General features: G+C 34.6%; 1 protein-coding gene across 4 annotated transcripts in view; it reads right to left on the bottom strand.

Annotated features, from left to right (window-relative positions):
- The window catches only part of Ankib1 (ankyrin repeat and IBR domain containing 1), a 138411-nt gene that overhangs the window by 86945 nt on the left and 28845 nt on the right, over positions 1–22621 (bottom strand). For all 4 annotated transcript variants that reach the window (XM_013515948.1, XM_005388008.2, XM_005388006.2 and 1 more), the window contains exons 2-3: positions 18822–19091; positions 11997–12297 (exon numbers count right to left, since the gene is read on the bottom strand). In XM_013515948.1, coding sequence (XP_013371402.1) covers positions 11997–12297; positions 18822–19009 — 489 coding nt within the window. In that variant the 5' untranslated portion in view covers positions 19010–19091. The remainder of the gene's footprint in view (positions 1–11996; positions 12298–18821; positions 19092–22621) is intronic.

Below are 22621 nucleotides of genomic sequence, written 5' to 3'. Positions count from 1 at the left end.
ATTTGTATTTATAACAAGTTTGCAGGAGTCACTGAGACAGCAGGTCTGAGTAGCAACATTTTGAGTAGCCTCCTCCAAATATGTAAATTGAATCTTATTCACTCAATATCCTTTCAGGTATGTGTAATCAAAGTCTTTAACAGTTGTTATCTTAATATATCCCTTTGTATATCGTAGTATTTGGAAAAATTTTTTGGTTAAAAACTAGAAAACTCAGGCTTGGGAAGTCAGTTGCTGAGCTGGAACTACCATTTCCTGTATTGTTTAGTTTTAAAATTTCAGGGGTCAAAAATACAATATAATAAGGTAAATGTCAGTCTGATCTGTGAATGGTTTTTATGGCTTTTTTAATGAAGTGTGGAATGCTCTGATAACTGTCACATTGTCAGCAAGGCTCTGCAGTTGTAAAAGAAAAAGTGTGACATCACTTCTGATATTCTAGTGACCTCTATTTGATGTGACATTACTTGCAGCTCTGAATAAGGAAGGAATTCAAAGGAAATATATAGCACTTATTTTTAAAAGACAAATTCTTTTCACCAAGAATGAAGCACCACTCCAAAACTAAAACTTCTGTCATATCCACCATTTACTTGGTATTATAGGTTAAGCATAGCTAGAAATAAAATGCAGCCTAATGATTAGGTTTGTTCTAGGGAACTTAGAAGAGGAGAAATATATCTGGAATTTTTATTGGATCATACTATACCTAACCCATTATCTCTCTACAAACTTCTTTCCTGTGAAGAGTGATCAAAACATGCATTAAATGTTTAAATAATAGTAATTGACCCACTGCCATCAATGTCCCTTAAAAAGTCCTCCCCCTCACTTCAAACACACTTATCCCATCATTCTTGGCACTTTCTGAAGCAGTTCTAGAATTCCTCTTTCATGAGTGTCTTCACAAGGTGTGATAACAAATACAGTGAATGTTACTACTGAGTGCCATCCAATGGAAAGCAAGCTTATAAAAAACTTTATGGTGTGTCTTCATCCACCTTCTTCATGGGATGTGACACTATAGTACTTTTGGCTCTTCCCAAAAATCAAAATGACCATGAAAGTTAAACAGTTTCAATTGATTGAGGACATAGAGGCAGCTGCAACATCACAACTAAATAGAAACTTCACAAAACAGCATTTCCAGAACTGCTTCAGCAAGCGGCAGGGACAATGGCACAAGTGTGTTTTAAGTGAGGGAATTTTGAGGGAGATACATGTCTCTACTGTAATCATTTATTTAAAAACTTAATATATTTTTCATTTTTAAAATTTGTACATGTTTACATTCACTGTAGGGAGTAGATATATGTAACTCAACACATCCTAATTCATTTTATTCCCATTCTTTTCCCCTCGTCTCTAGATCCTTTTCCCCCATTTTCTTTTCTTTTTTTTTATTAGTTCATGTTTGTGACACCTAATGATTATTCATTTTGGGTAATTTGTATATGTACATAACATACCTTAATTCTTTTTACATTCTCTCCCCTACCTGTATCTCCTGGTCCCCTCCCATATGCATAAGATCTATGTCCCTGTTTCCTTTTATCTTTTATTTTTTTTTCTTTTTATTTAATTTTTTTATCTTTTATTTTGGTTTACTTTATTTATGCTTTGGATTTCTCATGACAGAAAGCATACTGTATTTAAGCTTGTGTCATTTATTTCACTTATTTTTTCAAGTTGCATGCATTTTACTACACGACTCAAATTTATTCTTCTTTATAGCCAAGTATTCCATTATGTGTAGGTACCACATTTTCTTCACCCTTACGTCTGCTGATGGACATACAGGCTGCTTCCAACATTTAGCTATTATGAATTGTGCTGCTGTAACTCTATAATATGGTAACTTTACTCTTATGGGAAGATGCCTAGAAGGGGAAAATTTGGTACAATGTAATTGCAAAACTAGTTTTAGTTTTTGAGGAAACTCCATACTAATTTCTGTAATGGCTGTACTAGTCTACATTTTCACCAGCAATGTAAGAGGAGGGTTCCTTTTTCCATACAGCCTCACCAGCATTTACTATTTTAGCTCTTGATGATTAACATTTTTTCTGGAGTAAGGTAAAATCTCAGTGTTGTTTTAATTTGCATTTTCTAATGACCAGTGATGTTGAACATTTTTTCATGTACTTACTGGTTCTTTTGTATTTTTTTCTTTTCAAAAGTGCCTATTCATTTCAGTTGCCCAGTTTTTGAATGGGTCTTTTATTTTGGGGGTCTAATTCTTTTTGAGTTCTCTATTTATTCTTTGCCTGAGGTGTTGCTAGCAAAAATTTTTTCCCATTCTGTAGGCAGTCTCTTTACTCTGAAGATGCCTTTGTTGTGCAGAAGCTTTTTAATTTGATATAACCACATTTGCTGATTCTTGATGTTATTTTTTGTGCCACTGGAGTTCTTTTCAGAAAGTCCTTGCTTACGTCTATGATTTCAAGAGTTTTGCCTATTTTATCTTCTACCAGATAAGGTGTTTCCATTTTAACATTTAATCCATTTTTATTTTAGTTTAGTACATGGTAACTCAGTCTTCTGCATGTAGGTACCAATTTTCCCTGCACCATTTATGAAAGAGGCTATCTTTCCTACAGTGTATGTTTTTTGGCCCCTTTGTCAAAGATCAAATAGCTGAATGTTCCTGGAATTGTTTTTGTTTCCTCTATTTTGTTTCACTAATCCACATGTCTGTTTTTGTGACAATTCCATTTTGTGTTTATCACTGTAGCTTTCTGGGTATAACTTGAAGTTCGGAACTGTGATGCATCCAGTATTGCTCCTACTGCCCAAGATTGTTTTTGCTATTTTACATCTCTTTTTGTTCTATATGTTTTAGGTTTGTTTTTTCTAGTTCTTTTAGGAATGCTATTGGTATTCTGATTGGGAATAGGTTAAATTGTGTATCAGACTTGTTCTGCTTAGCCAAGAACAGTGGATACTTTTCCATTTTCCAGTATTCATTTGAATTCCATTTTCAGAGTTCTATAGTTTCCACTGTACAGGTTTTTCCCTTCTTTGGTTAATTCCTAAGTATTCAATTTTTTTGGATGATACTGAGAATAGTATTGTTATGCTAATTTCTTTCTCTGTTGAGTTCACTGTTGGTACAGAAACACTATTCATTTTTGTGTTAATTTTTGTATCCTGCTACTTTGCTGAATTTGGTTATTAATTCCAGAAGTCTTTTGGTGGAATTTTTTAGGTCTTCTATGTAGAGAATAATTTGGTTTCTTCCTTTACTGTATTTATTACTTTTATCCCTTTATCTTATTTGATTGCTCTAGCCAATGTTTCAAGTAGTATATGAACAAGAGAGCTGACAGTGGGCATCCTTATTTTGTTCTTGATTTTAGAAGAAACTTTTTCAGCTTTTCCCCATTAATATGTTGGCTGCTGGGTTGTCAAAAATGACCTTCATATGTTATGGTCCATCAAGAGCTATTTTTGTCAGGTTTTTTTTTTTTTTTTTAATTCATGAATGGGTATTGGATTTTTAAAAAGGTTTTTCTGCATCTATTTATATGGTCATGTGGTTTTTGTCTTTGGTACTGTTTGAATAGTGCATTACATCTATTGATTTGTACATTGAGTCTTTGTATCGGTGAGATGAAACCTACTTGGTCACGATGTATGATCCTTCTGATGATTTGTTGCGTTCTATTTAACACTATCTCACTGGGGATTTTTTGCATCTGTGTTTACTAAGGAAACTGGCCTGCAATTTTCCTTTTTATTTGGGTCTTTCTTTAGTTTTGGAATTAGAGTAATGCTTGCTTCCTGGGATGAGTTTCAAAGCACACATTCCTTTTCAATTTTATTGAAGAGTCTGAGGAATACAGGTGTTATAATCTCCTCCAAGTTTTTGTAGAATTTAGCAGTGAATCCATCAGGTCCTGAGTATTCCTTAGTTGGTAAGCTTTTTAAATTACTGCTTCAATTTCACTGTTACTAGATTTTTCAGAATTTTTCTCCTGTTGTTTCAGTTTTGGTAACCGACATGTATCTAGGAACCTGTCCATTTCTTGAAGGTTTTCCAATTTGTTGGAGTGTAATTTTTTATACTAATTACTAGTGATCTTATGGATTTGGGTGGTGTTTGTTGTGATTTTGCCTTTTTCACTACTAATTACCTGCTGAGAGTCTTGTCTGTCCTTCTCTGGCTAAGGGTTTACATACTGTGTTACTGTCTCAAAGAACCAGCTCTTTGATTTGTTGATTCTTTTGCAATGGTAATTTCCACTCTGATCTTTATGATTTCCCTTCACTAACTAGGGTTTGGTTTGGATTGTTTTTCAAGTATCTTGATGCTCATCATAAAGTTATTTATTTGATCTTGCTCTGTTTTTCTAATATGAGCATGGACTATAATACAATCCTCTTACGGTTGCTTTTATTGTGTTCCATGGGTTCTGATGTACTGTACTGGCATTTTTGTTTGATTCCACAAATTGTTTACTTTCTTCCTTGATATCTTCTGTGACCCACTGAGTATCAGCAGTGTTATTAACTTTCCAAGTGTTTATAAATTTTCTGTGGTTTCTTCTGTGATTGATTTCTAGTTTTAATGCACAATGATCTGATATTATACATGGAATTGATTTTGATTCTTTGTATTTCTTTAAAAGCCTCTGGAGACTAACATTTTAGAGAAAGCTTCTTGTGCTGCTGAAAGGATAGATATCTATGAAGTGCATTTTTCCAGGGTATGGTGTGGCTCTAATATTTCTTTGTGGATTTCTGGGGTGTTGTGGTCATTGGGGTCTTTGGGGTATTGTGGTCATTGACTATAATTTTGCTGTTTTTTGTTTGATCTTTTTGTCCAGTAGTATTTGTTTCATGAAGTTATATGCACCAATATTCAGTGCATGAATGTTTATAATTGTTATCTTTTCCTAGTGGATTGTTCACTTAAATGATATGTGGTGACCTTCTCTCTTCTTTTATTTTTAAATTTATTTATTTATTTATTTATTTTGGTCTTTTTGAGACTGAGTCTCACTATGCAGTTCATGTTGGCTTTGAGCTCACTTTGTAGGCCAGGCTGGTCTCAAACTCACAAGGATCATCCTGCCTCAGCCTCAGGCGAGTGCTGGGATTACAGGTATATGCCACTACACCCAGCTCTTTTATTTATTTACTTATTTGTCTTTTTCTTTCCCTCTTCTGATCATTTTTAACTTCAAGTTTACTTTGTCTGAGAATAAGACTGCTACTCATGCTTGCTTTCCTGGTACATAAAATATTGTTTTCCATCCTTTGGGTTTAATCGATTAATTTCTTTTTGGATTAGATGACTTTCATGAATGCAACATATTGATATATTTTTTGGGACCCAGCCTGCCAATATGTATCTTTAACTGGAGCTAATGCTATTTACATTATCATTGAAAGGTATGATTCATTACTGTCATTGTGTTCTGTTTTTGCTGATGATTCCTTTGTTTTTCCATTTTTGTTTAACTACTTGCCTTGCTTGATGTATTTATTCTATCTGATTTTTTGGCTTTGTTGGGTTTTTTCTCTGTCTAGAATATTGCTGCTCTGATCTTTATGGTTTCCCTTCATTAACTAGGGTATTTTCTGGAGAGCTTGTTTGGTGTTCGTGTATCTTTTAAGGTGTTCTTTCTCAATGAATGTCCTTATGTCTCCAAGTTTGAAAGACAGTTTTGCAGGATATGTTAGTCTGGGTTGGAATAAGCTTGCTTTTATGGCTTAAAACACTTTCATTGCCAACTCTTAAAGTTGTTGAGATATCTATTGTGATCCTGACGGATTTACATTTATATATGAGATTTTGCTTTTCTCTGAAAACTTTTAAGATTCTGTCTTTGTGTTGGACATCTGGGGTTTTTAAGTGAGGTGTGTTGTGGGGTGTTTTAGTTTTCATCATAGTTGATGTTCTGTACACACACACACCACACATATGTACTATTTTTTTCTTGGTGCTTGGGGTTGCTATCGAATAGAGTACAAAGCAAGTGTCACTGGTGTATGCATCTCTTTAGTTAGAACCTATTTTCCAGTGACTTGTTCATGACTATATTTGTCCAGGAATACCGTTCAAGCATAAAGCTTTTCAGTTTAATTAGGTTGGAGCCTATCATTATTTGTAAAGAGAGAATTTATTGGTTATATCAACGTAAACAGACCTGAGCATACATCACTCACATAGATTAAAACTTCCTGTGATAATTCCACCCTTTTGTCAATACTCCTTGAAGACTATATTGTACTGGAAGATATGAGGTTTTGGCACATGGAGAAGTGGAAAGGGAAGGGGATATGTTAATGGGAAGAGAGGAAGATAAAAGGTATATTAATAAGTTAAAAAAAAAAAAAGGAAGTCAGACTGTTGGAATTCTTTCATACTTTGGGTAAAATGTTGTGCAGAAGGGGTTTGGGAGAAGAGTACGTATGCAGATGGGCGGCAATGTAGTTAAAGATTTGGGGAGACTGAGATTACTGGTGCCTAATTTTTTTTTTTTTGGTAATTTTGTTTGGTTACTCTAAGCCCAATTTTGTTAAGGATTACCCTAATATGCCCCTAAATAGTACTGTTTAATTTATAGCACTAGTTCATATTTATTCTCTAATGCACTTACACAAATACTGAAGGGTAAAGAAGGACTTTGAATATGGGGGGAGTGAAGCATACAAGGGAAGAGGGGGAGCAAGTGAAACAGGAAACCCTTGAACAAAGTAGTACGATCACACAATACCAATAGGAAAGAACCAAAAGAGTAGGAAAAATGAAAAGAGAGAACGGAAACCATGAGAACCAACCAGAATTGTACAAAGCTAACAAATTAGCAAGGTTAAAATAACCACAATTGACACAAGAATCATAGAATAAAAATAAAAACTTTTGCACAGCTGTTACAGCAGGAACTCAGTTCTTCCACACCGCTCCCTGCTTTGCAGACAGCTGCCTGTCCAAAGCCTTGGGGCTGTTGCCTCCTCCCAGTTCATGCTCTGGTTTTGAGTTCTAGGCACATGCTCCATGTGGACCTGTGGATCTGACTGTCTTGACTGATTTGGAGGGTAAATATTGCAAATTTCTCCAGTTTTTTTCTTGCCTATTATGTGGCCCAAATCTGCTAACCCAGGTTCTGACTGCTGCTGTTTGTTTCAGCTCCACCTACAGGAATCACAAGATGGTACTCTCTCTCTCCTGGCTCTTGGGTGTAACGCTGTCACAGAATTGATTTCTGATTTTGTCACCGAACCGAGATTCACTTCCTTCTGCTCTTTTCTGCTACTGTCCTCTCCTTCCAAGGAAGGTGGCTGACACTCATGGATAGAGTGCTCAATGCTCCATGTGCTGTGCTCCCATTGTATGTAGGAGAAATAGGTGGCTTGTTATTATTAAAATTGTCTGTGTTGGGGGAATCTTCTCTCCCAGGATCTTGCCTCCCACTGGCTCTGGGGACAGAGTGCTGGCATATAGCTATGAAACGGTTCCCCTTTCTGTTTTTGGTTTGAGTCCCTAGGCTGGAGCTGTTCAGCTTTGTGTGTCCAGTGGGAAAGACAGCTTGACTGTGGGCTTATTTAACAACCCTGCCTGTCTTTGAGGGGCTGCCTTGCTCTCTCCCTTGGTATGGCTCTTTCCCAAGATGTCGTGGGGGCTCAGTATCACGTTCTGTGTGCACACTAGTTTCCTCTCTCTAAACTATGGATGTTAGTCTAGGTGGACTGTCTTTTCCTTGACTGTCCTGTATCAGACTTTATCTTTTGCCCTCGCCTCACAGAACTCGCTTTTCTTCAGCACCAAGTTGGAGGTACCCACTTGCTACAGGTATTCCCTGGCTTTTGTGAACATACAATTTCTCCATTCTGTATACTTTTCAAGCACACCTCATATTCCAAGATAGGAAACAAAGACGTCCAGAAATTGAGGGAAAACGTTTATTATTTATAATAGTAAATTTGAAAGTTGTATGTTTTAATGAAGTTTTGTTTTTGTGTGCAGGGTACTTGTATGTAATATTTTTAAGTCTTGTGTATAAGTAAAATACATAGGACTTGGTATATATTGATAATGCTATTTTACACATTTAAAATAAGTTCTTAAAATATGAACTCATTTTCGCTTTCCTTTATCAGTTGTTCACATTATGCAAAGGTCTATTGCAAACTAAGGACTATGACCAAATCCAGTCTTGCTACCTGGTTTGGAATAGCCCAGGAACTAAAAATAGCTTTTATATGTTTAAATTGTTAAAAAAAAAAAAAGAATATTTTTTGACATGTGAAAGTTGTAAGAAATTAAAATGACAATGTCCATTAAATAAGGATTATTGCAATACTGCTATGTTCCCTTATGTATGTATTGTCAATAGCTGCTTTCTGGCTACAAAGGCAGAGCTTCCTGATACATTTATCATGTAGTCATTCTCAGAAAAAAGGTAATTAACCCCTGAGTAATTCTTTATTACATAAAAAATTACAATTAAAGGAGCTTTTCTTATACTTTATCTTGTTTTTTTTTTTTTTAAGAGTCTCACTATGTAAGTCAGGCTGGCCTTAAACCCAGTATGTAGCCCAAGCTGGCCTCAAACATGTGGTGATCGTCCTGCCTCAGCCTCCCAAGTGCTGTGATTACAAGTGTGCACCATCTTATAGTTTACCTTTAATAAATGTTTATCATAGGAGCACTTCTAATTTTCAAACAAGACTATAGGGTCTTTGAACTTTTTCTTATAATTTGGAATAATTAGTATTTGTGAAATTCTACATTGTCTTGCTTTAAAGTCTAAAAAAATGCTCTGAAGTGAAGATCTGACATAAAGCACTTGATATGTACAGAGTAGGACACAGATGAAAAAGGGACTGGCTAAAAGAGACAAGGAAGAGTTTTACTTTGCCAGTGAGTGGTATTAGTTTGATGCAATTAAAAATAAGACAGAAAGAATAGTCTAAAATAAGTCCAGGTGTCAAGACAGGGTATAGGGAGAATAACATCATTAATAGAAACAAGATAATCAGGAGAAACTACTTTCACACTTTGTTTTTTAACCTTCACTCTTAAAGGGTCCCAGAACTCTAGGTTTATGGAGTTTTAAGTTTATGTTGTGCTTTTGTGTGTGCACGGGTACTTATTATAGAACACAATTATAAGAAGGATCTGCTGGGCATGGTGGTGCACACCTGTAATCCCAGCACCTGGGGGGCTAAAGCAGAAGGACTGACAAGCATTTGACAGGAGCCTGGGCTACATAGTGAATTCAAGGCCAGTCTGAACCATAAACAATGAGACTCTGTCTCCAAAACAATAAACAAACACCCTGCAACACTACTGGGAGAAAAGAAATGCTTGATTTCTATGGTAAAAATAATGAGCTACAGGAAACTATCTGTTTAAATCTCTAAATGAACACATGAAAACTGTCAATATCTTCATCAATTCTACTCTTAAAAAACATTAGGAAGAAAACATTTTCCACAGGCAAAGAAGATTATGTTTCCATAAATATAAGTCCTTCAGAGTTAAAAGCCAGGTTGGTCTTAACCTTGGAGGAAAAAAATAATCTTAAAAGCTAAAAATGGCATATATTTTAAGGTAATCACAGACTGATAAAAAAACTAGCTATAAAAAGAGTCTTTGGGATAATTCTGAGATTATTTCTCCCAACCATCCAAGAGGTTGAATGAGTCATGCAAAGTCTCCAAGTTAGTCACAGAGAAGACCTAGACACCACTGCTCTTTCTACCATAAAATGGTCTCTTGATTTTAGGAAAAATTAGTAAATACCTCACATCTTTATATTATGTTTTATACCAATGAACACTATGAAAACTGGAAAGCACAATACAGGTATTAGTTATTACCACTATCATTCTTGAGGCTAAAGACTAAAAACAACCAGGCAGAGAAATAAATTTAGAAAAATATACTTAAATTACTTAGTACTCTAATTTTTATAAGTAGAATCTAAACCTTTCTAGTTCATCAAAGTAGTACGACATTACCTAAAGATAGTGGAAAACTAATATTCTAAGCTCTACCAGCATGTAGTGAATTATATACTGCAATATGTTTATTTCATGAAGTTATACTAGAAAACACAATGAGGCTTCTGAGGATCAGTTAATTTATGCTTCTCAAGGAAACTTTTTCAGTTTAATTAATATAAGGGCTTAAGGCTGAGCAAGAGTATAGTCAGACAAAAGACTTTAAAGATCAGCTTCATATAGGTAATATGTTATGCTGAAATTTGTCCATGAATACCAGAATAAATGTAAGATATGTATTCATAGAGCTCTACTGGGATGTTTTCCATGAAGTCAAAGTGTTGTTCTGAATATAGGAAAATGAAAACACTCATCAAATGGTATGGCTTATATAACATCATATGCTTGACAGATAACGCAGTGCATGTACGTACATACACACACACACACACACACACACACACACACACACCCCTCACAAAAATCATTAAGCCTTGCAGATAGCACAGAATAAACACAGCATTAAGTTCCTTCACTGACTGAACAAAATAATGTTAGTAAAAACATCACACTTGATTTTTTCAACAATTTAACAAGCAGATTATTATAAATATACTTCAGAATCGACAACTACCAAAGCAATGCTTTTTGAGAAATTCTTGAAAAAAGACTATTAAAGCAGCAATTTAAAAGCATCATTACCCCCCTCAAAATAAATTATTTCCTGCTCTAACCCTCTTGAGAAATATGATGCAGTCCCATCAATAATGGTGAGTCACTAAAGCAGGAAATCTACAGGAGGTGAACACAGAACAATATCCAGAAAGTCTTCTATAAAAAGCTTCAGGAATTGTGCTACTAGTCCTCTACCACAAATCCTAGGACATTCTTCCTTCTACACTGAGTCGGTGTTAGGAAGCAGTACTTGAAAAAGTAGCTCAGGTTACTGACTGCCACTACTAGTAGAAAAATGGTAACACAGAAATAAAATATAAAGTGACAGATTCTAAAGATTAGCAAGTACACAGTAAGCAGAGTAAGCAAAATCCAAGATCACAAGAAGTCCAGCATAAAAAGAATGGATACTTCAGATATACTAAAGAAATGATTTAAGAAAATATATTCATATTTTGATACATTGGTCAATTTAAAGTATAACATTCAATAAACATTAAATTTTTACAGACCTGTATTTTAATCTCATTAAAATCATTGCTTTTCCAATAAAGATACACAATTTTAAAAATGAAAATACTCTGTGATCTAATCTTAAAAGGTCCCTACTCACAGTCAAATGTATTTATACAAAAGAACTTCTATGAGCTATATATGGATTGATATGAATGTTGATAGCTGAGAAATATCTGTTCTGTTGTATGTATAGTAGGGGTAATATTAAATATTGTATGATTTCTGAGCTAAGATTCCATGTTACATGAATGACTATATCTAAGCCTGTTAAGATTTTTTATATAGTTATATATAAAATATGTACTAAAAATTCAAATGTAATACAGTATGCATTCAAGTATACTTTAGTGCAGACTGAACAGAAAAAAAACCCCACATTTTAAAATTACAAGAATTAAAGATTTCAGTAAATGCAGTCATGAATATCTACCCATGGCTTTGTGAACTGACCAATTGTACAAAATATATTATAGGCCCCAACTGTCAAGATTTGCCATATGCAACATGAATAAATTGTATATAATAAAATCAACAAAAAGTACAATGTATCTCTACTAAAATTATTACTTGTAATAAGACAGTGCTTAATTGGTGACTGTCATTCAAGAAGAGGTTGCAAAGTTTTAATTGCTCTCACTTCCACTTTATTTCAAAGTTGACTGTAACTGTAGGGTTTTTCCTATCTAAACCTGCTAACTTCATTTCAAAAGAGTCCTGATTTTTTTTAGAATGAAAAAAGGAACAAAAATGGCTAGTTAAGATATTGTTAAGACCAGCAAAACAAATACTGATTATTACCTATTACCAAGACACAAATTTTACAATGCAGAATATTAGAAAAGTTGTACCTCTACACAGGCTTTCATCCCTGAGGCAGCAGCATAGTGAAGGGGTGTGTTTTTTTTGTTATCAACAGCATCAATAGCTGCTCTCTCATATTCACCCTGGTCAAGTTTTGCTCCTTTCCATCTTAAGATCATCTGCAGACAATCTGCTCTTCTGAAATCATCTTCTACAGGGCGTGCTAAGCGAGGATGAAGGGCTCCTTCTGATATCATAATCTGAGGTCCCATACACAACAAATGCATAGATGTTTCATTGTGCACATTCCGTTTATTTGGATTTCCATCTCTACCAAAAAGAAATGTCCTAAAATGGAAAGGAAGGATGAAAACCACTTTTTTTTGCCGGAAATACACAGAAGACAAATTTAAAAGATAAGCTCTACTTCAAAGCTGAAAATCCAATTCCTAGTAAGTGTTTAGGACAGTGATGATAGTTAATAATTAAGTATTATATAATTGAAATTTGTGTCAAGAACAGATCTTGAGTATTTTTACCATACACAAAAAAGTAACAAAACAAGGTGGTGGACATACACATTAACTTGATTTTATATCAAAGCATCACATTGTGCACCTTGAAATACATACAATTTTGGTCAATTATACCCCAATAAAACTGAAAAAAATAATTTGTGGTTCCCTCTACACTACATTTCCAAAGACAAAAGAATCCATAAATTAAGTGTTAGATTTATTTTTAGGAAAGGAGAGCAACAAGGTAATTTCTACTTTTAGTACAGTACATTGAAAGTCTTAATAAAGAACTGATGAGTCAATGTTCTTCAAACAATTAAGGAAAAAAACATCTGAGACTTGGAGGCTGAAGTTTTAAAATAAAGTAAAAGTTAAGTATAAAGTATACAGTCAAATCATAAAAATAATCCAAACTGGTACTATAAGACAATGTATAATCACCTTTTTAATAGGTATTCAAATACTCAATAGAATAATAATATGATAGGGACAGACAGATATATTTCTGGCTTAAAGGAAGCAAAAATGTTAACTAGATGAGCAAACCTTAAACTTGTTGGTCATTAGACCCTTTTATAATTTAAAAAATTACTGCTGGTTACTAAGAGCTTTGGAGTATTTATATTTTATAAAATGTGCAAATAAAATAATCAACAGATAAACCTGAGCAGAGATTGAGACTCTGCTTTTGAACTTGAGGAGAATCATTCTTATTTTCACAATGTGCCCATTTCCAAAAACAACATTTTCAAGTCTACTTTTAACTGCTATACTTAGGTACTGGTTTATGTGTGTGACAGTCAGAGCCAAAGTCCACAACACACCAAGCAGCTGGGCTAGTTATCTATGTTCTGTATCAACTTACACTTTAATATTTGACTGTGGGAGAGAAAAACAATGAACATCCCGAGATACCTGAAGGAGCAACATTAGAAAGAGGAACTCTGAAGTCAGCAACTTCTAATTCAAAGCTCTTATGCTAGAATCTCAGGCAGGAGTACGCAGATGGGAAACACCCTCCCCGTTTCCACTGCAACTGGTGTTGGAACTAGACATTGAATCCAGAGAAAGTGCTCTATCACTGAGCTATAGTCACCTTTTTTTTTGTTTTAAACTTTGAGACATAGTTTCATTAGGTTGCCCAAGTTGGCCTGAAACTTACCATCTTCCTGCCTCAGCTTTATGAATAACTAGGACAGCCCTGCTACAATGAACTTTTTGTACTCTGTTAGGTTAAAATTCATTGGCCTAGCCTATACTTTCTGAACAAATCTTTTACCTATGCATAGTATTTTTTAAATCACACAGTGATCTCCTGAAAAATACTGATTCATTAAGTTATACAGACCTTCTAGATGTTGGCACATCTCATTATATAACACAAACTACAAACTTACATTAGTTTATATCACCATCAATCTCATCAGAAAAGTAAGTACTGGAAAGTTGTCAAGTTGAAGATAGTGATACAAGTTTTCCAAACTTGTAACATGCTTGAACACTCAAAATTTATCATTAACAACAAATATAGCAGTTGTTTCCCTTCAAGTGGGACTCCATCATTCTCAGTAAGATGCCAGCCAAGTACTCAAGTCTGAATAACCATTGTTTTTACAGTTGTTGCTGGATATAAAGTAGTGTTTGATAAAGAAGTAGTTGAACTCACAACTCAAATATCACAAGTGCTTCTCTGAGTTATAATACCTTGCGCTATGCAGCAGCGCTTTACATAATTCCTAGATGTCACACAGAATATTAAAAAGATGGAGATCATATTAATATTAAGTTAATTAACATTAAAAGGATGGAGATTAATTAAAATTAGTAATTTTCCTATTTCATAGAAGATATTTTTAAGTAAACTTTCTTTTTTTAACCACAGGTGCCTACAGTGATGAATACAGAATAGTTTGTTGTGACAGTTTTAACTGTTTTTTGTACTATTAGGACACATGCCAACATAGTTAAAAGGTAAACCACATCTTAGCATTAATAAAAATAGTTTTGACCTCACACTGAAATAGTCTTGGGATCTAGGAATCCTCAAAACACATTTTAAGAATCACCAGACTAAATGGTTTTCTTTTTGTATGAATGAGTGGTAAGTTGGATTGGTAACATTTCTTTTTCTTTTCACATAATTTTCTTATTAATAAACACTTTCAGAACATAATGACCATGTTTGTCTTGGGGAGTTTGTACATGTACATAACATACCTTAATTCTTTTTTCCCCCTCTCCCACCCCTCCCAAATCTCTTCTAACTCTTGTTCACCTTCCCATTTGAAAAACCTCCATTTCCATTTTTAGTTTAGCTCTTTTTTAAAAATTCCTTTTCCCTTCCTTCCTCTTATCCCTGCATCTCATTTTCCTTCCCACTTGAGAAAGATCTCCCTACTTCCTATTTATCTCCATCCTTTATTTTGTTCTTTATATTTTGGGTTTCTCATAGAAGAGAAACCATGTGATATTTTACCTTGTATTCTGATTGATTTCAATTAACATAGTCTCAAGATGCATCCATTTACCTACAAATGCCTCATTTATTCTCCTTTATGGCAGAACACTACTCCACTGTGTATAAATACATTTTCTTTATCCATTCGTCTACTGATGGACATATGGGCTGTTCCTAAGATTTAGCTATTGTAAATTGTGATGCTGTAAACATGGGTATACATGTATCACTCACTGTATGCACGGGCATGCATGAATCACTGTAATATGCTGACTTTAGCTCTTTGGGGAAGATTCCTTGAAGGGATACAAGCTGGGTTGAATGGAATTTTTAGTTTTAGTGTTTTGCGGAACTTCCTAGTGGTTGTACTAGTTTACATTCCTACCAACAATGCAGAAGTGTTCTTTTCTCCCCCCCAGTCTTAGCAGCACTTGTTATTGGTTGATTTCTTGATGACATCCCATTTCTTACTGGAGTAAGACATTATCTCAGTGTGGTTTTAATTTGTATTTCTCTAATGGCCAGTGATACTGAACAGTTTTTCAGTAACACTTGTTTTTCTTTCTTTCTTTTGAGACAGGGTTTTGCTATGATGCCCAGGCTGGTCCTGAATCATAAACTTAAGAGATTCCTCTACTTCACCCTCCTCAATAGCTGGGACTACAGGCATGTACCATGACCCCTGGATCTAAATGATTTTATTATATAATATTTTCCAATTTGTAAAGTATATTTGTAAGTTATACTACAAATGTAGCATTTAAATACATTTTATGTTCTATTCTAAACAAAGTTTTAATTAATCATATGATCTGATGGAGTATTCAATATTAAAGGCTAAATCAACAATTTTATAATTTCACTAATATTAAAAAAACCAAAAAGGTCCTACTAAGATGCTTTAATACATTAATCAACCTTTAATAAGTTAATCAACCAACAGTGTACTGAGATCAATACTAAATGTCTAGTACTATATTATGATATCAACAATCTAATGGAGGAGAAGAGTTTAACAATGAAAGTATGGTTTTAAGTGTAAGCGGTGGGAATTTTGGAGAACACAAAGTGTACTTCAGGTCCAAGTACTTGGGAATGAATTTATAAATAAGGTAGAAACCAAGTTAGGACTGAAAGGACAGGTAATTAGAAAAGAAAGAAGACATTTGAAAATCAAAGAACAGGAACAACAGGAACAGGAAGTATAAATTCCTAAAAGTGGGGAAAGCAGAAAAGAAGTAAAACAATCTGACTGCCAGGATAATGTAGGGAAGTAATGGAAGATTAGGCCAGAACAGACTGGCAAAAAGAAAAAATTATGGGCCAGCTATTTTTATTGGAAGCAGTCAGTTGATAGAGAGCGAACTAAATTTATAAAAGAGTATACTAAGTTGGGGGGGAATGGGAATAAAAAGAATAAATAAAAAAAACCCAAAAGACAAGATTTAGTGAACTCAGCAGGTTTGGTTAAGTAAAAGACTAAGTTAAAAGATGATTTGCACGTAGGATTCAGGTGCAAAAAAGAATAAAGATCATTAACAGTATATTATACATTAGACATAATATACACATCATAATATATACACCATAACATTAATGCTATAAGGTGTTTGAGATAAATATCCATTTTACAGATAGGGAAACCAAAGTTGAGAGTGACTAGAAGTAATGTGCCTTGCTAATAAGTAGCTGAGGCAGCCATGACACATCAGTTGATCTGTGTGTGATAAGGTAAGAGTCTTTGTTTAAGAGCTCCAAGCCTGCAGTCATATACCTGGGCAACTAGCTTTGCCACTCACAAGCTATGAGCATTCTGACAAGTTACTCACCCTTATGGTACTTCAGTTTCCTCACCTGTAAGACACAGACAATAAACTACCTCACAGAACTGTAATGAGGATTAACTGAGATAATACATGTAGTGCATCAGAAAATAATAAACCTTCAGTACATATTTGCCATTATTATATTACATTGTTATACGAGCAAAATACATCACTGTCCTTAATACAAGGACCCAGTTTGGGGTATAAAAATAGAAAATTTCAAATTAGCTAAATTGTAGATGATTTCTGAACTGGTATCGAAAAAGATAAATGATAATTAAAAATAAATGCAAAAATGAGGTAACAGCAATATCCTTTTTTTATTTTTTTGAGACAGGATCTTGCTATACAGTTCAGGCTGGCCTTGAGCTCACTTTGTAGCCCAGGCTGGTCTTGAACTTGCAACAATCGTCCTGCCTCAGTCTCCCTAGTGCTGGGATTACAGGCGTGCAACATTATGCCTGGCTAGCAGTATCTATATAAGTCAAAATATACTTGATATATTTTGGACCTAGATGACCTAAATTATTTACGAAATTTTTTTACATGCACAAAGACTTCTCATAGCCTGGCTGTGGTATTGCACACCTGGAATCTCAGCTCTTGGGAGGCTGAGGCAGGAGGATCACTGTGAGTTCAAGGCCAGCCTGGGCTACATAGTGAGTTGAAGGCTAGCCTGAACTACATAACAAGATCCTGTCTCAAAAAAACGAAAAACAAATACTGCTCATAAAGATATTTCCTTGTATAATGGTTTTATAAAACGTCTATTTACTCTATCTAAGATACTATGCTAGATACTAGAAATACAAAGAATCTTTAAAAAGTTATTATACAGGAAAACAGAGGGAAGGCATATTAACATAAAATACAATGAGGTAGTATATAGCAAGTAAGTGACGCTAATAAAAAAAGAGTCACAGAAGTTTAAAAATATTGAGGTTCTCATGGGTTGTGACAGTCTAAGGAGACAGATATAGCATGTACAGGACCTTAAAGAACGTGCAACATTTAGATAGAGAGAGAAGGGGAAGGAACAAGGACAGAGAATACTCCTGACACAGACAACAGCATGGACAAGCAAACAGAATACTCAGCCCACATATTCTGGGGGTTCCAGAAGGAGCAGCGAAATATGAACAATGCACACTGAGAAGAAATATTAAAAAGTTTAAAAGGTTTTTTGTCAAGTTCTAAAGAGCTTTCAATACTGATTTAAGTATTATACTTCAGTGTATAAATCAAGAAGTAGTTCTCTTTTAGCATCAGACTTTCATAACTATATAACCAACTTTTAAAAAGTGAGATCTGTTTAAAACTACTGTTCTATTGTTCTTTGTTCCTTTCATTTTGCCGTTAGATCTTTTCAGCTGCACTTGCTAGCACAGTCCTGTAATCCCAGCACTCTGAGGGGCTGAGGCAGGAGAGTAGCAAGTTTAAATCCAGCCTGAGAATTAAGCAATTAAGCAAGACTGTGTCTCAGAATAAAAAAGTAAAAAGGGCTGGGGATGTTGCTTAGTGTGAAGGCCCAAGTTCAATCCCCAAGACCACAAAAGAAAGAAACAGAGGGAGAAGGAGAAGGAGAGGAAGAGAGGAGAGAAACTTTGTAAATAATTGGACCTACGACAAGAAAAAACCTGATCATAAATAGACAAGGCAAAAACACCTATTTTTCAAGTTAAAATAGCTAGTTGGAGTTTAGAATTTTTCTTTCGGCACCATTCCCTACAATTTTGGGAGTAATTTTTACAACTAAAATATAAATTAAATACTAGTATTTGGTAAATTAAACACTGTATCTGACACTTTGAAACATATCACAGCTTCAAGTATGTTTACAGAAGAAAGAACTTGTGATATTAAAGGCTTTGGTCTAATTTGGGCACAGTACAGATAATCACACTAAATCATAAAGATCACAGCAAATTTTTAACACGAAAAATAATTTATTCAGTTTTATAAAGTTTAGCTCATTACAACACCATATGACATACACATGTCTATTTTCAAGGACCACAGTTGTCTTCCCTTTCACCAACTTGGTACCAAATGGTTTAAAGCAATACTTACCCTAATATTCTATTCATTCCATGTCTAGCAGCATAGTGTAATGGAGTATTGTGCTGGTAGGGTTCCCCATAAGATGTATTTGGATCAAGGGATTCTTTTAGCTGAGGGTTATTTTCGTATATTTGGCAAGCCAGGTTTTCGTCACCATTGATGAGTGCTTTTCGGAATTTGGTAGTTGTATTTCCCATGTTTCCTTTCTGGTAAGCAGCCGCACCTTTTGCTTTCCTCCTTCAGCCACTTCTTGAATGCTTCTGCAGCATGTTGCACATTCTAATGAAAGAAAACTTATTTAAATTAGATTGGGAAACAGTAATTATGAAGCCTATCATAAAGAAACAATGCAGGGGAGAAATGCTACACTTTATCAATTTCTTAGCCAAATAAACCTCCCATTTTTATTTTTTATTTTAAAGAGAAAAACACTAAAAATTTCAAAACAACAGAAGGAAAGTAACAATAGTTAATACACTGCATATTGTTATCTTTAAATTCATTACTCAGAGTACAAGATATAGGCATTTAATTGTCCAAACAATATTAGTACAAACCCTTTTCAATGAACTAAGAGAAATTTAGTGTAACTATTTTAACTATTGTGTGTGTGTGTGTGTGTGTCTTTTCTCTTCCTCCTTTTCTACATTCCTTCATCCTACTTTCTCTTTCCTTTTGAATAGTTTCTTCCCTAGTGTGAGAAGCTGAGAGTAACAAGATCCAAAATGTACAATAGATACTGTAAAATCAATATTGTAAAATCAGTATCTATTGTACATTTTTCATCTTGTTACTCTCTCAGTTTCTCACACTAGGGAAACAATACAATGTTTACACATGTGAGTCTGGTTTCTTTCACTTATCAGTATGGTCTTGAGTTGCATCCATTTACCTATAGAAGTCTCCAGTTTATCCTTCTTTATGACTGTGTAGTACTTCATTGTACATGAAGACCACATCCTTTATATCCATTTCTCAGTGGATGCACACTTGGGTGGTTTACAAGATCTAGCTATTGCAAATTGTGCTGCTATAAACATGGGTGCACATATATTGCTGTTGTACTATGTCTTTAATGCTTCTGGGAAGATATCTAGAAGGGGAATAGCTGGGTCGAATGGGACCTCTAATCCTAGTTTTTGAGGAATCGCCACACTGATTTCGACAGTGGTTGCACCCGTCTACACTCCCACCAACAGTGGGGAAGGGTTCCTTTTTCCCCACAGCCCCTCCAGCATTTGTTATTGGTTGATTTCTTGATGATAGCCATTCTTACTGGGGTGAGATGGAATCTCAGTGTTGTTTTAATCTGCATCTTTCAAATGACCAATGATATTGAGCATTTTTTTCAAACATTTATTTGCTGTTTGTATTTTTTCATCTGAGAAGTGTATGTTCATCTCAGAGGGCCATTTTGGATTGGGTCTTTAAGTTTGGGAGGTCTGATATTTTTTAGTTCTTTATATGTTCTCAATAGTAATACTTTTTCTGAGGAACAGCTGGAAAACATTTTTTCCCATATTGTGGGTTGCCTCTTCACTCTGTTGGTGGCTTCTCTTACTATGCAAACAGTTTTTAATAAAATGTGATCCCCATTGTTGATTCTTTGTGATAATTCCTATGTGATGAGGGTTTTATTCATAAAGTCTTTGCCTACACCAATGTCTTTAAGAGTTTTACCTATTCCGTTTTTCAGAAGATTTAATGTTTGTGTTTTAATATTTTGATCTTTGATCCATTTCAAATTTGTTTAGGGTATGGTGAAAGATATGGGTCCAAGTTTAATCTTTGGCATGTACAGAGACATTTTTTCCAGCACTGTTTATTAAAGAGGCTATCTTTCTTCTAGTGAATGTGTTTGGCATCTCTGTCAAAGATAAGGTGGCTGAGTATGTCTGGAGGTTTTTCTGTATCTTCTAAACTGTTCCATTGATCTTCAGGTCTGTTTATTTGCCAGTACCATACTGTTTTTATCACAGCAGTTTTATAGTACAATTTCAGGTCAGGGATTGTGATGCCCCCTCTATCTTGCCTTTATAGCCCAGAATTGCCTTTGCTGTTCTATAAACCTCTGATTTTTTTTTTTTGTATCGGGAATCAAACTCGTGACCTCAGGCTTGCAAGGCAAGTGCTTATGCCATTGAGCTATATCCTCGGCACTAAATCTCTGATTTTTAACACTGCCAAAATTAACTTCTGTAAGTTAAACTGTAACATTTTCCCACAGAGACTGTTAAGGTTTTACAGGCTGTATTTTGTACTATCAAGTTATATATATATATATATATATATACATGTGTGTGTATATATATATATGTATATGTATATATGATTTCCCTTTCCTCTTTATGCAGGTAATTACCCAGCCTGTTTTATAGTTAAATACACTTAAATTTCTAATCTAATTATACATAAATCATACTCAGCTAATCTGCATGATAGTAAAAAACAGTAAATTTTTCAAGTCTGAGACGAGGCCTTAAAATTAGAGTAAAAGAAAAATGAAAATACTGACTACTGAAAAGGACACCAGAAGAAAGTTTTTTACATGCAAATATATTGGATCGTGCCACTCACTGATACCCAGATAATCATGACAAACTGAAAAAACTGTTCATACATAGAGGAAAGGAGGAAGTGATTATTCTGCATTTTAAGATCATTAAATTTATTTCCTCTACTATAGAGAATTCAAAACAAAGCTAAAAACAAATACTTTTGATTGAATACTACGTTTGAAAAGAAATTATGATAAAGATAACATCAGCACGTACTGCTGAGGCAACGTGAGGTGGGTGGGGAAGGTCAAAAATCCTCAAGTTTCCATCTGTTCATCGAGGAAAATGACTGTCAGAATAGCTATAAGGATTGTAAGAACAACTTTATATTAAAGTAGCTATAGCTGGGTGTGGTAGTGCACACCTGTAATTCCAGCACTCAGGAGGCTGAGGCAGGAGGATAGCTCGAGACCAGCTACAAAGTGAGCTCAAGGCCATTCTGAACTTCATAGCAAGACCCTGTCTCAAAGACAATAAATAAATAAATAAATAAAAATAAAGTAGTATAGTCCTTGGTTAATATATTCAATAAATGCTAGTTTTGGTCTATTACATTAAGTGTTGTTTCTGAATATGTTACTGATTTATGAATTATAGTTTGAATATTCCCCTAAAGATTCACGAGTTTAAGGCTTAGTGTCCAACCTGTGGCACTAGTGAAACCTTTTAAGATGTGGGGCCTGGTGGGAGAAGTTAGGTCACTGGGGCACATTCTTAAAGAGGACACTGCAACCACAATGCATTCCTCATTTTCTTTTTGTTTCCTCACAGGCTTGATGTAAGCAGGCCTATTCAGCCACACACTCTCCCCATGATGTACTGTTTACCACAGGCCCAAAACAACAGGGTCTCATACCATGGACTGAAACCTTTGAAATTATTAGCTAAAATAAACTTTCTTCCTTTTAATTTAACTATCTAGTATTTTGGCACAGTAACAGAAAGCTAACACAATGATCAAATTAAGTGACAAGGAGCTGTATAATAAAAGCAGGTATAATGCACTATCCAAGAATTAGTGAGTATGCACGGAACTCAGGGTCACTAGCATGGAATGAACAGGGGATTAAACTGAAAAAAGGTTGGGAAAGATAAGAATTTACAGTTTAATGTGAAACAATAGTTAAAGGCTTTTACACAGGGTAGGGACTTAATTATTTATGCTTTAGAAACTTAACATTTTTTTTTTTTTTTTTTTTTTTTTTTTTTTTTTTCTTTGGTACCGGGAACCGAACTCACGACCTTGCACTT

The sequence above is a fragment of the Chinchilla lanigera genome, unplaced genomic scaffold, assembly GCF_000276665.1.
Source record: "Chinchilla lanigera isolate Chin_1 unplaced genomic scaffold, ChiLan1.0 scaffold00031, whole genome shotgun sequence".
Taxonomy (NCBI): domain Eukaryota; kingdom Metazoa; phylum Chordata; class Mammalia; order Rodentia; family Chinchillidae; genus Chinchilla; species Chinchilla lanigera.
Note: the sequence above shows the minus strand (reverse complement) of the source record. Positions and strands in the feature narration are given on the sequence as shown.